Source organism: Chinchilla lanigera, unplaced genomic scaffold (assembly GCF_000276665.1).
Source record: "Chinchilla lanigera isolate Chin_1 unplaced genomic scaffold, ChiLan1.0 scaffold00029, whole genome shotgun sequence".
Classification (NCBI taxonomy): domain Eukaryota; kingdom Metazoa; phylum Chordata; class Mammalia; order Rodentia; family Chinchillidae; genus Chinchilla; species Chinchilla lanigera.
Window position 1 is genome coordinate 4457643 of NW_004955430.1, and position 12669 is coordinate 4470311.

Consider the following 12669-nt stretch of genomic DNA (forward strand, 5'->3'; position numbering starts at 1 on the left):
TTTAACACCGAGACACAAGGAGGGAGGCCGTGGGAGAAAGGAGGCGGGGTAGGCATTTGGAGTCTGTGGGCCTAAGAAGGCCATGTGTTGTCCGTGGGCACCAGAAGGTAGGAGAGAGGCGTCAGACATTCTCCCTCAGAGCCTCCGGAAGCCTCAGCCTGGCCAAGCCCTTGACTTTGGACTTCTCAAATTCCAATCTATGAGAGAACCCTTTTCTGCTGTGTAGGCTAAGCGATTTGTGGTAACTTGTTACAGCAGCCTTGTGGATGCTGATACATTATGTTGGGCCCCTAAGAAGATTCAAGGAGGAGGGTAAAGCCAAAGCCACCCTAAGTCAAACCCAGTGGGGGCTTTTAAACAAATTTTTAAACAAAACACAGACAGAAAAGTCTCAGCCTGCTACTTGGGAGCATTCTGTCCTTGTCACTAGAGGCCATAAGTCATCAGTCTCCCCGGCAGCCATAAAAGGAGCCTCCTACTGTGGCCCTGGCTGAGCCCCATCCTGGCATTTACCTCCTTCTCAGTGGGTGTTGGAAGGTATTGGGGACCTGGATAAGGGAGGAAATGGCAGTGCTGACTGACTTTTGGTTTACTAATTTCTACCTTTTGCCAGTGATACTAGGAAACTACCTTTAAATTGTCTTTAGCCTCAATACTTAGATGAATACTCCATGTAACTTTTTTATTCTTTCTGTTAAATGATGATATAGTGGGCAGCCATTCAAGATTTTCCCTTTTATTAAAACTGCTAAGCAAGTTTATGACATCAATGCTCTATAATTAATTTATAGCCAGAGGAAATGTTATTTCAAATATTTGATCAATTTGGTCTGTGTAGCACAGCCTCCATTCTAAGTAGATCTTATATATATATGTATTTTTTTTTAGTGATTCCTCTGTTTACCATGCCTAGGAAAATAAAGCTTCCCTTTTAAAAGAGGCATAATTTCAGAGCAAGATTTTGTGTCCAAATAAAATGGGTGAAACAGTCCTCAGACTGTGCACTTCCCTTTGTGTTTCTGAAGATGCTCACTGTCCCATGGGTGGAAATCTTAGGATTCTAGAATCTGAAGGAATGGGCAGGTTTCTCTTCCCTCCAAAGTATCAGAATTATCTAACTTGACCAATGCCAAGTGGCGCACTCAAGAGGAAGAATCATCTCTACTGAAAACCGCTGGGCTTTTTAACGTGTTCAGACAATGAGCTAAGGAGGTGGGATTTTTGCTTCTAATGCTAGAGGACTTTATATGATGCTGACATAGTCAAGGCTACTGGTGGAGGCAGGAACTGTGGACTTTGCCGTGTCACAATTGTATTCAAATTGTTGTGGGTTAATTTAAGTAGCTTTTGCAGCTAGGAGTGAGTCACAGTAATTATTTTCAAGCTTCAATAGGAACAGTAAAGGGCTCCATCTTCCCGGATGGTGAGAATAATCAAAATTAAAGGTTAAATTGATCATTTTCCCTGTCCCGGGTTGTGAAGCAGTAGATTGTAGTTTACAGAGTTAGAGCATTAACCCTTGAGGTGGAAATCAGAACCACAGTTGCCCAAGTGATCTGAAAGAATAAGCCAGGTCGGAGGTAGGACAGCCAGACAAGGCTCACGCTGTTTGGTGGACTCTGTTCTCCAGGTACCATCGCGGCAGGGGCAGCTGTCAGTGGGCAGGCAGGGTGCACTTGGGCCAGGGGTGCATTTCCTCCTCGGCATGCATACTTGATTTCCAGGAGCATGTCTAGCATGGCTTTTCTCACTGATTTACTATGCAGCTTGAGGACTGGAGTGGCTGACTCTGTCCTCATCTCTCCTGGGTGGTACCTCAGTCCTTGCAATGAGTGTGACGTTGAGGGATGGCTGTGACTCAGTTCCACAGGGAATTCTGGTGGGGCTCTGGGTGCCGCACCAATGGAACGGCCCCCTTGATGGCCGTATGGGTGCCTATGACTGTTAGCTGTTTCCTGTCAATGTTTTAGTTTTCTAAGTGGTCTCTAGAATAAGTCGCACTCTCCCCTTTTTACAAACAAGGAAACCACAGGTCAGAGGCTTTGATGCCTGCTAATTGGGTGCTGTCAGGAAAGCACCTAAACTTCTGTGGCTCACCTTCCACTTCTGTGTAATGAGTGACAATGGAACCTGCCTCAAGGGCAGAGCTGTTAGTGGTAACAGGGCATAAGGGAAGCATGGGGTCTTCCTCCCAGGCAGGATCCGTGGGCAGTTCTCTTCCTCTTCCTCCTTCTGCTCCTGCTCTGATGATTAAAATGCTCACTATGTTGGTGTTCTCACCACTCTCCCCTGGAGATGTGACAGGTGTCTCCCCTCTTAGAACAGAACGTTGCTGAATGTGGCATCATTTTGAAACGGGTACTCAGAGGTCAAAACAAATAAATAAATGCCCTAGAGCATTCCAAGGTGACTCACCTTGCTTTGGCCATTCTGTGAGGAATGTTTTATTCCCTTCCTTTGCTCTCCCTGATTATTTTAATCGACTGTATGAATAAAAGGCAAAGAGTTACTTTGGGGTTGCCAACAGTGATGCAAAGAAATTTGTTAATGAAAGCATATGGCGGAAGAGTAAATAATTATCTGCTTTCTGGATTCAACGCAGCACACAGTGAGGAAGAGGTAGTCTGCACTTTATCGGAGTTAGCACTCTACTGAAAGGCAAGGGGGAAATTAATTATGTAATTCCAATTTACCTATTTATTTATTTTTAAAAGCAAACTTCTAGGTCAGGAGCAGAGACAACTAGAACAGGGCAGTGCTGGCTGAAGGGGTTACAGCAGAGAAAACACATTTTTTTCTGTTTTATATACTAAGTTCTGGCTTAGTAGCAGTTGGGGTCAAGCAGGAAAAAAATCGCAAAGAAGGTTTCTCTGATCTTTTAAGAACCAGGATTTCTGTGAGATTGAAAGTTACAAATAAAGGAAGATGCATTTCAAGGAAGGAGCGGGAGCTCCAGGCAGCTCAGAGGGATAGAACAGGAGGGGAAGAGCGGCTTTTCAGGAGCGCTCTCTCTCTCTCTTGACAGCCACCTGCAAGACGGGCCCTGTGCCAGGCTGCCCTGCCGCCTGAGATGCCGTGATTCTAGCTTGTGTTGGTTTCTAACACTGCTCTCTTTTCTTTTCTCAGATCCTGCAATTGTCAATGGAGTTTATTGGTCTGAATCCCTAAACAAAGTGTTTGTGGATAACTTTGACCGTGACCCTTCTCTCATATGGCAGTACTTTGGAAGTGCAAAGGGCTTTTTTAGGCAGTATCCAGGTGAGTTGATCATTGTGTTGACAGTCATGATTCAGAATGATGATCCTATATTTTTCCTTAAGATGCGGGGTTGAAAAGTTTTGCCTTTCCCTTAGAAAGATACGAAAGATTAAGTTCTGTTGTTGAAGGTACAGGATAGAAATAATCAAGCGATATTTGTATACACGTGTGTGTGCACACGCACATGCACACACCCACACCCACACCCACACACACACACACACACACACACACACATCTATCACTGAACTCTCAGAACGCGCATGTGGCTTCAGCATCTTTCTCAACAGAGAAATTCATAGGGCTGTGATCAAAGCTGAAGAATTGGGGTGTGAAATGTACCATATTTAATCTTCCTAAATGAGAGTTTGGTTTTCTTACTACTATTACCACTATTGTTGCTGCTATTATGATCATTGTTTTTTGGGGAAAGAGCAAGGCATATGTGAGCAGAGTCAGATTCTGATTGAAAGAGATAGGAAATAGAGGACTGGAGTGTGACGTTGCTCACCCCAGAACTGGTTCGCCCTGCGGTGGAGATAAATGGCCAACATACCGCAGATGGTACCTGCCCCTCCCCAGGGCACTGCAGAGGGTGTGTGTCAGCTTTTGTCCAGCATGCCATCATCGGAACAGGTGTTTCTTCTGGGGGCCTCCCTAGGCCTCGCTTTGCAATAGAATTTTAATTCTGGCTTGGTTTGAATTTTAATTAAAAAGGGAAGTTTTAATTTTGCTTACAAGTTGTGAAAACAGGACTCGGGGCTGCAATTGTGCCAACATCACAGCTGTAGAAATTAACAAGCTCAACCTAAAAGAAGGAAAAAAAGCACCCTGCATAATCTTGGAGCAATTAAGTGGAGTCTTTTATGTTTTCATTAAGTAAAACTAGGCACCTGATGTCTTCCCTCCCTGGGCCACGGAGATAGCTGCCTCTGCCGTGAGGAGCTGTTTGCCCTGCACATGGCATCTGTGCCCTGAGACTTGCCTGCCGGGGTGTCTGCTTTGCCAGCTTTTTCTACATTTCCCAAGAGTTGTGTTTAGCAGGGTACACATGTGTCCTCCTGGAGCTCACAGAAATTTAAGCAATGAGCATGCTATTAAAGATAACATTGTAATAAACAGGAGACTGTTAAAGTTACAGTGTCACTAAACTGCAGTCGGCCTTGATGCACTCAGAGAAAATCTGATGCAGATTTTGCTCAGATTGTGGAATGGTGAGGAAACTGCTAGACACCTAGCTCTCTAACCATGTGGTATTATCCTTAAACTATAGTCACAAAGGCTTTGGAAAACAAAGGCAGTCCTCATAAAGGATTTGTGTAACAGGAAAGGTTAATTTACATGCAAGGCTCTTATTGGTCAGAACAGTTGGGTCAGAAATGCTGATAGTGTTTTGGCAGCATTTTGTCTTTGTAAATTGTCTGCCTCTTTTCTGTATCCAGAATGACATGGGACACAGTCTTCCACAGATTACCCTGATAACTGGTTCTTGGCTCTAAACGCAGAGCACGCCCTTGCCTCCCTTTCATGATGTGTCTAGAAAAGTGATCATGAACTTTTCATTAGGACATATTTTGTGTCAGAACACATCTTTCCATGTTGAGAGTAGTATACCATTGTGAATCAGTGGCAGGTATATCCTTAAGCAAAATGCATCTTTCTTCATTCTCATGTGAGTGTGTCCTTGGTCCTGGCTTTGCACCAAGTACTGTGTGCGGACCTGTGGATAGAATGTCTAGTTCCTCAACCTCTGCTAGTGGGAAGTGCTCTCTTGTGGGGAAACACGTTTATTGGGGATTTTACTTGCAAGTGATGAAGACACAATTCTAATGAGCTCCAGGAAGAAACTCACTCATTGGCTTATGTAACTTGAAATCCGTTGTGGTATTCTGGTATACTACTGGATCTCGGTACTCAGAAGTGTCATCTTTCCTTCCATCTCTCATTTCTGCCTTCTTCCACTTTCACCTTGTTTCATCAGTAGTGGTCACCTCACGAGGAGAACATTAATGACAGGCTTGTAGAATTTCTCTATGAGGGCCCCAGCTAGGCGACTACTGAGAAGATGCACCAATCCCCAGAAGTGAGGGCAAGAGTTCCTCAAAGCAGAATTTTAGTAGGTACTGGCCTCCAAGCTTGCCTGTGAGGATTGTACTCACACACAGGCCTCCCCAAGTTCAATTTACAGCACACGGGTATGTGAGAACTCTTGTGTTATCCAGAACTTACATGAGGGTGCCTGTGCTGCCTCTGATATCCCTGCTCTCGAACTTTAGAATGTGCCTGAGATGAAAGGCCCTCGGATGTTCTTTCCGTGGTGTGTAGCCTGTGGTGTGTTCATGTAACTTTGTGCCTGTAGAACTTCTCAGAGAACACACCCCTAGAAATGCTTGCATACGGAAGAGAGCGATGGCCTGGAAGAGGGGAGAACAGATCTGAGTTCTCACTGAGTTCAGAAGATTTTGGCTCAAGTGTCAGTTTTGGAAAGATGACCCCACAGGGCTCATCCATTCCTGATTTCCAGTGAAAAGTTTGATGTTTATGATTACATTCAGTGCAGCTGTGCCTGGAACCGCCTCGAGGCTCTGTCTTCGTCCTGCTTAATGTGTACCTCATGTCCTTCCCACCAAGGGGCCAGGCCTCTCGGTTTGGTTCCTGGTGCTGGACAGCTCTTCTCCTCCAGCATGTGCACCCACAGCAGCAGTTCTTGTCCTTTAGCTGGACACGCCCCTCTCAGCCTCAGGGTCCCGGCACACATTGTTCTCTCTGCTGGGGTATTTGCTAGTCTATTTCCATCCCCACCACACCCCCACTGTCAAGAAAACATTCTAACTGTTCTTGGGCTTATACGAAGCAGGATCAATAAGTGTGTCAGATAAGTGTGTCAGATAAGTTTTAAAGAAAGTGCATTCTTTTTTCTTTACTGTACAATATCATGTCAATTGTATTTTGTCTTTATGACTTAATGACCTTCCACTGGTCGTTTCTTACACTTCTGTTTTCTAATTCCTTAAGAGGAGCTCTTTAAAGTAAGCACAAGGCAGGCTTGATAGGTGTCACACGCCTGTAATGCTGGGAGCCTGAGGCAGGAAGATCACAAGTTTGAGCCCAGCCTGGGTGTCTTAACAACTTAGTGAGAGTCTATCTCCAAGTAAAAAGCCTAGGATGTAACTCAGCGCAAAGGTCCTAGGTTCAGTCTCCAGTGCTGAAAATAAATACATACATACATACATAAATACATAAATAAATAAGGTCGGCACATGTGCATATCAGAAATACAGGTAGAAGAAGGATGGGCTAGAACATCCTTTGGGGGTACTCACCACCATCTCAAGGCACCCTGTGTGACTGTTAGCAGGTGTGCTCTTAAACTCACACCTCTCTAATCTCAGCATGGTGCAAAAATCCAGGGTCCTTAATTGGAAAGGAGACACTCAGTATCATAATCCAAGTCAGGATTTTCTCCTGTGAAAATAACTTCTCTGTTTTTCTTTTCTTATCTCCAAAATCTGTATTTCAAATCCTCCATCCCTGAGCAGCACTGATGGTTGAAAGTGATTTTCTCGCCTATTTTTAAGCAGGAAATGCCTTCTTTAAGTGAAATTTTATTCTTAAAAATAAGTCATAAATAGATAAGGTCACTCTTGGATACAGTCTCACCACCTTACAAGCTACATCTAAGGATGCTGGATTCAATTTCATACATAGGGAAAACTTCTTAGGGTTTAGGACTGAAATTCTAACTCTACTGTACAGCATAATTGCAGTCATTTTATTTCATTTCAATGTGGAAATCCAGACCAAATTTCTGATTTTAAAAACAGGAGCAAGGAGGGAACAGACTTGTATATATTCTGAGCTGGAAAAATTGCATCATATGATATGTATCCCCCCCACCCCGTGCTGTAGACATTATCTCACCTGTGTCCAGGGATGGGGCCAGATTTGGCCTAGAGTTTTCTAAATGATGCCACCTGCTCCAACTTGCTGAATCGTGAGAAACAGCCTTGGCTGAGGAAAGGGGCTGGAGTCATGTCCTCTCTGGGTAGAGAAGACAGCATTAAGATGTATCTGTACTCCTCGGCTCTCTGGAGAACCAGGCTAAGGCTGTGTTCATGATAGGGCTATGACCCAAAAGCGCCTTCCCAGAGTTGGTCGTGGAGCATGTGATAAACTCCATGGCTGGTCTCTGCATGTGATTTTTCACTCTGTCCATTTGGTCAACAAACAAGAACAATCTTGAAATGCTATGAATACATAGTTGAAGTCTCTGGGTTTCTCATAACCCCATTTTTCTTCTAGGGATTAAATGGGAACCAGATGAGAATGGAGTCATTGCCTTTGACTGCAGGAACCGAAAATGGTAGGCAGTGGTCACATCTCTTAGTTATTTCTCAAGGAGAAAATTCACAGAGAGGCCAGGATCCATTTTTACATAATTTTCTCCTGACCTAGGTACATCCAGGCGGCGACTTCTCCAAAAGATGTGGTCATACTAGTTGACGTCAGCGGCAGCATGAAAGGACTCCGTCTGACTATTGCGAAGCAAACAGTCTCATCGATTCTGGATACGCTGGGAGATGATGACTTCTTCAACATTATCGCTGTGAGTGTTGGCTGTTGTATGCTTTCTTGACACTTGGGCTTCATTTGATCTTTTAGCACCAACCAGGTAGCATTGTTGCTGCTCTTGGATACAGAGCAGCTAGAGGCTGAGGGATGAGAACTTGGGTAGCCCCAAGTTGGCCCATGGAATTGTGCACCTGGAGGGGCTTGCAGAGACCAGAGAGCATGAGCACATTGAGCTCTCCCCATGAAGTGCACAACCCTACTCATCTGGAAGAGTAGCTCCAGATTTGATGTCCTGGGGAACTGGGCTTGCAGAGCCTTGGGGAATGGACCTAGCATTTCAGAGCCCTTGAGGAATGGACCTCTTCCTCAGAGTTCTAGACTTTCTCACATGGAAATGAGGGAATGGGATTTTAGCTCAGTGGTGTAGCACCTGCCTGCCAAAGGTGCAGTCATGAGTTCAATTCCTGGTACAAAAAAAAAAAAAAAAAAAGAGTAATACAAAAGAAAGGAAATATATAATTTCGGGCCGGGCATATAGCTCAGTGATACAGCATCTGCTTGGCAAGTGCAGGGTCCTCAGTTCAATGCCTGGTGCAAAAAAAAAGAAAGAAATATTAAGCACATGGAAATGAACTTTATGCCAGACTCTCCCACTGATGGTGATGGTGATAACAGTCATGAAAACAAAATGAGTTAAATGTGGAGAGTTGTTCACACCTTGTAATACTGCATCTCGCCCTCTGAAAAAAGGTGCATTCATTCAGTGCTGGTTGTGTCCTTTGCTCTTAATGTTTGCATTGTCTTTGTGTTCACACAACTGCAGGAGATAAGGGCCGGTTTGGGCATTTTCTCAAAAGGCTGAGGTGAACAGAGTATCAGTGAAATCGTCCAGGGTCACAGGGCTGGGAGGTTGGGGACCACGGAGGCAAGCTGAGGCTGGGCAGTAGCACATGGCCTGCAATGAGGCACTCTCAGATCTCCGATCCCAATTCTTTTTTCTTCTTTTCTCCAGCTCTTTGATATGAGTCACACTGTCCTCCCCTCTCTCTTTCCAAAGTCGTAATGAGCCTGGTTCTTTTCCCAGCACTGCGTGCTTAACTGTGTGCTTGTATGTAGTGAACACTCGTGCTTGGCTATAGCTGGTCTATTTGGGAGAAGGAGTGGTGGCCCAAGGCAGTAGAGGCTGTGTGTTGAGGGCCACAGAGCTTGGGCTAAGGAGTCGGTTTTGCCTCACAGAGTTGTGTATCTTGGAGAAAACTAATTTAACCCGAGTATCAGTGCCCTCAGTTGTGAGTAGGGGTTGCTGTGGGAATACACCTGCCCCAGACTATTGCACAGGGCTCCTTCTGCCTGGGGTAGGTTATGAAGAGTGGGCGCCCTGAAAATATTGCTGCTGTTGTCTGTGTAGCTTCCCCAAGTCCTTCAGCAGAGTGTGTCATCAGGACTGCCTTCTGCACGAGGACACCCATGTGATACCCATGGCGTTCTGTAAGTAGAAGGCACAGGTGTTTGAGTGACCTTAAGGTTGTGTCTGAAGGTCCTGCCTGCATGTTTCTTCCGATGAGAGTCTCAGAGCTGGAGGGGACAACTTCAATCCTGCAACCCCAAGTTTTACAGAGCCCTAACGAGAAAAGGGTAGAGAGATTATTATATTCTTTTCATGCAGAGGTTCGTGTTATTCATTCATGTTTGTCTCCCCAGCACCTAGGATGGTGCTTGGCAAACAGTAGGAGTTTAAAGTTGGTGGAACGAATACACAGCTGCCTTCCACACTACTCACTGTGTGAAGCACACCCACAGTGTAAAGACCATTGCTGTACGTCCTGTTCAGTTTATCTTTTAGACATGCCACCCCAGCTCTGCGTGTATGCATGCAGACAGAGGCAAGTGGCAGTGGCGAATGTCCCAGGTCACGCAGCCAGGAAGTTTGACACCGTGTGGTCTCAGACATGTGAGTTTACCATGTAATGCTTCTCCCAAAGAAGTGGAGGGAAATGTTCCCGGTCTCCTCAGCCAAGCTACTATGAAGTGGTACGATCTCAGGCACAGTTCTTGGGAAGGTGCTCAGCTAGTAGAAACTTACGGTTTTCCAACCAGGAAAAGTTACTGGAGTTGCCAACCTTCTTGTGAATATGTAAATGTGGTCCGATCCCACACATCCTGAAGGGCTTACAGAGAAGAAGTGGCTAATTTGAGACTATCTTTCCTATTAATCTTTAATTACTCATTACAGAAGTATCAGAAATTCACGCAATAAGAAGAGCTAACTAATTACAATTGTGCATCCTTTATCAGTGAGGATTTATTGTTCTGTTAACAAAACCAATTGATTGAAATAATCTATGTAAGTTCATTAAGATACAAACAGTGCCAACTTAATAATGCTGAGAGAGGGTGATTAAGATAATTAAAAGTAGTCATGCCAGTTCTTATGGAACACTTGAAGAATTTTTTGCTTTACCCCCAATTGTCCCTTTCCAGAAAAAAACCCATTGGTGGCCCCATTAACCCTCATGATACATCTGTTTGTTAGTGTTCAATATAAGTGTTGAGCTTCAAGACTATTTACATAATTATTGTGACAACTAGAAAGACTCTCTGAACTTTTTAATTTGAAGCCTGTAGAGGCTTCTACTATAAAGTAGAATCATGAACTCTGTTCCCTTAATATGTGAGGAGTTGGACCAGATATATTAATGAATTTATATTAGAAGACCAAGGTCATAAAGAAACCATTAAGTAACAGTAAATTTTCGCATTGATTACTTTTTAATGTAAACAACATATGTAAGATTTTTAAACAAGTCAGAAACATTTTCATTCCTCTCCCATTTGGCACATATTCCTACAAATTTTTTTTCATGAGCGTCCATAATTTTTCTAAAAAATAGAATCATACTTTACAGAGTATCTGGCAACTTCCTTCTATATTCTTATTGCAATGAAATGTTTTTGAATAGCTGGCCATCTACCACATGTAGTCTGTATCCAGTGTTCAACCCTCCCTCCCTTGCCGGACATTGTGATGTTACGTAGTGCTCCAGACGTGGATTCTTCACTGCATGGAATGCACTGAAGAAATCCTATCTATCTTTGCAGGGTTAAATATGCTTCTGTCAAATAAAATTTAGAAATGCAATTGTTGCATCAAAGGGTATACACTGAAGTCCTGCAGGAAGTCCATGAAGCAGGGTATAATGTTTACACATTTACTAAAAGCCATAGGGTCCACGTAATAGGAGGTTCCCTCATGACAAGACTGCATTTATATTCCCGTGACTTCTCTCTCCCATCTTGCAGGGTATGTTACCGGTTTGACACTAGAGCTTTCTTTTCCTGAATTGTCATTTTCCTCCATCACCTCTCCCTTGCATACTTGCTCTAGTGATACGGTGTGGATCCCTCAGTCTGTGGACAATGTTCACTTGCCTCTTATGACCCGAATGCAGGTTGTTGTCAGTGTAGGGACAGAATATCTACAAGTCGGTTTCAGTGTATTTATGTGGGTGGAGTCCATTCACTGAAGAGAACATGGTTACCTCACCCTCCCTCACAAAGACAGCCTTTCCTTGCTTGCTGGGCACATCTTGGAGAAGATGCTTTAGTGTTTTAGAGAGAAAGTGAGAATACAATCTTTACGTTCGGTATCAGAAACCCTCATGCACTGTGTGTTTTTGCTTATCCAAATCTAATTTGTCATTGTCATTTGATTTTCAGCATCTTAATGAAAGAGGGAAGATAGAGATTTTAGTAGTAGGAAAAGACTTTCCTGGACTACTTGAGTCAGTTTGAAATGTTTTATTTAGCTCCTGTGAAGTATGTCATATATATTATACCAAAAACCTTCTGATCCAGATCTTCCCAGACAATAAAGGCAAAAGGATAATATGAAAAATTATTTTAGTTTTGATATGCAGGGTACTGCAAAAACTACCTAAAACCGATGAACTGATTGAATTATAAAAGAATCGGTGAAATATGAGAGTGATTTTATGCAGTCAAAGTTAAAATTTAAGGTCAAACCACTGGTGCATGAAGAGGGATGTCTCTGACAAAAGAAAAGGCATTTTTTTTTTCTGATTCCTTTTGAAGTCAAACTCCAAGCTATGCATTATATGAACGATATTATCATAAAAATGAGGGTGCTAATTCTGTCTAATGCTGAAGCTTGAAAAGTGATTTTACAGAAGCCTGAGCCTAGCATTAAATGAACACAGTATTAACTGGGCTGATATTGTGAAATCAATAGAAGTGCCTGCTGCAGCCATGTCTGTGTAGAATGGAGTGGAGAAGTACATGTTTTGTTAGCTCATTGTGGAACTTTCTGGGGCCCTGGTTTTAATTTGCAGAATTTTCTTTAGAACTGGTTCTGCAGTGCTTTGCTTGCTGTGGATTTGCTTTCTGAAGTAATCGATTCCGTATTAAAAGTATGAGGATGGTATTTTCTTTCAGTGCTCATTTGTTCTGTACTACTAATTATGTCCAGTCATGTTTCAAATTACATAAGAAGCTTTTGTAATGCAAAAGATCCCTGGGATGCCTTGTGTCACTGAAAATATTGTGGGTTCATCTGCTTCATTACATAATCCCTGCACATTTTCCTTCTAAAGGTTATTTAATCAAAAGTGCACCAATAAAACCATAAAAATATTTTACGGAGTCCTAGCAATTTTGCATCAGTTTCTTACATAACATGAGCATGCCGATATTTTAATAATATAGGATTTGGGGAGAAATATAATTCTCTAAAATATACCCCCTTACTTCCTTTACTCTTTGTTTACTTGTTTTTTGAAAAGGGTAGAGATTCTTATCTTTTGTTTTGTTTCTGCACCACCT

General features: G+C 43.2%; 1 protein-coding gene across 3 annotated transcripts in view; it reads left to right on the forward strand.

The window, feature by feature from the left end:
• The window catches only part of Cacna2d3 (calcium channel, voltage-dependent, alpha 2/delta subunit 3), a gene marked incomplete at its 5' end in the record, with an annotated part of 848592 nt that overhangs the window by 366335 nt on the left and 469588 nt on the right, over positions 1-12669 (forward strand). For all 3 annotated transcript variants that reach the window (XM_013515709.1, XM_013515711.1, XM_013515710.1), the window contains 3 exon segments: positions 3127-3258; positions 7561-7621; positions 7714-7864. In XM_013515709.1, coding sequence (XP_013371163.1) covers positions 3127-3258; positions 7561-7621; positions 7714-7864 — 344 coding nt within the window.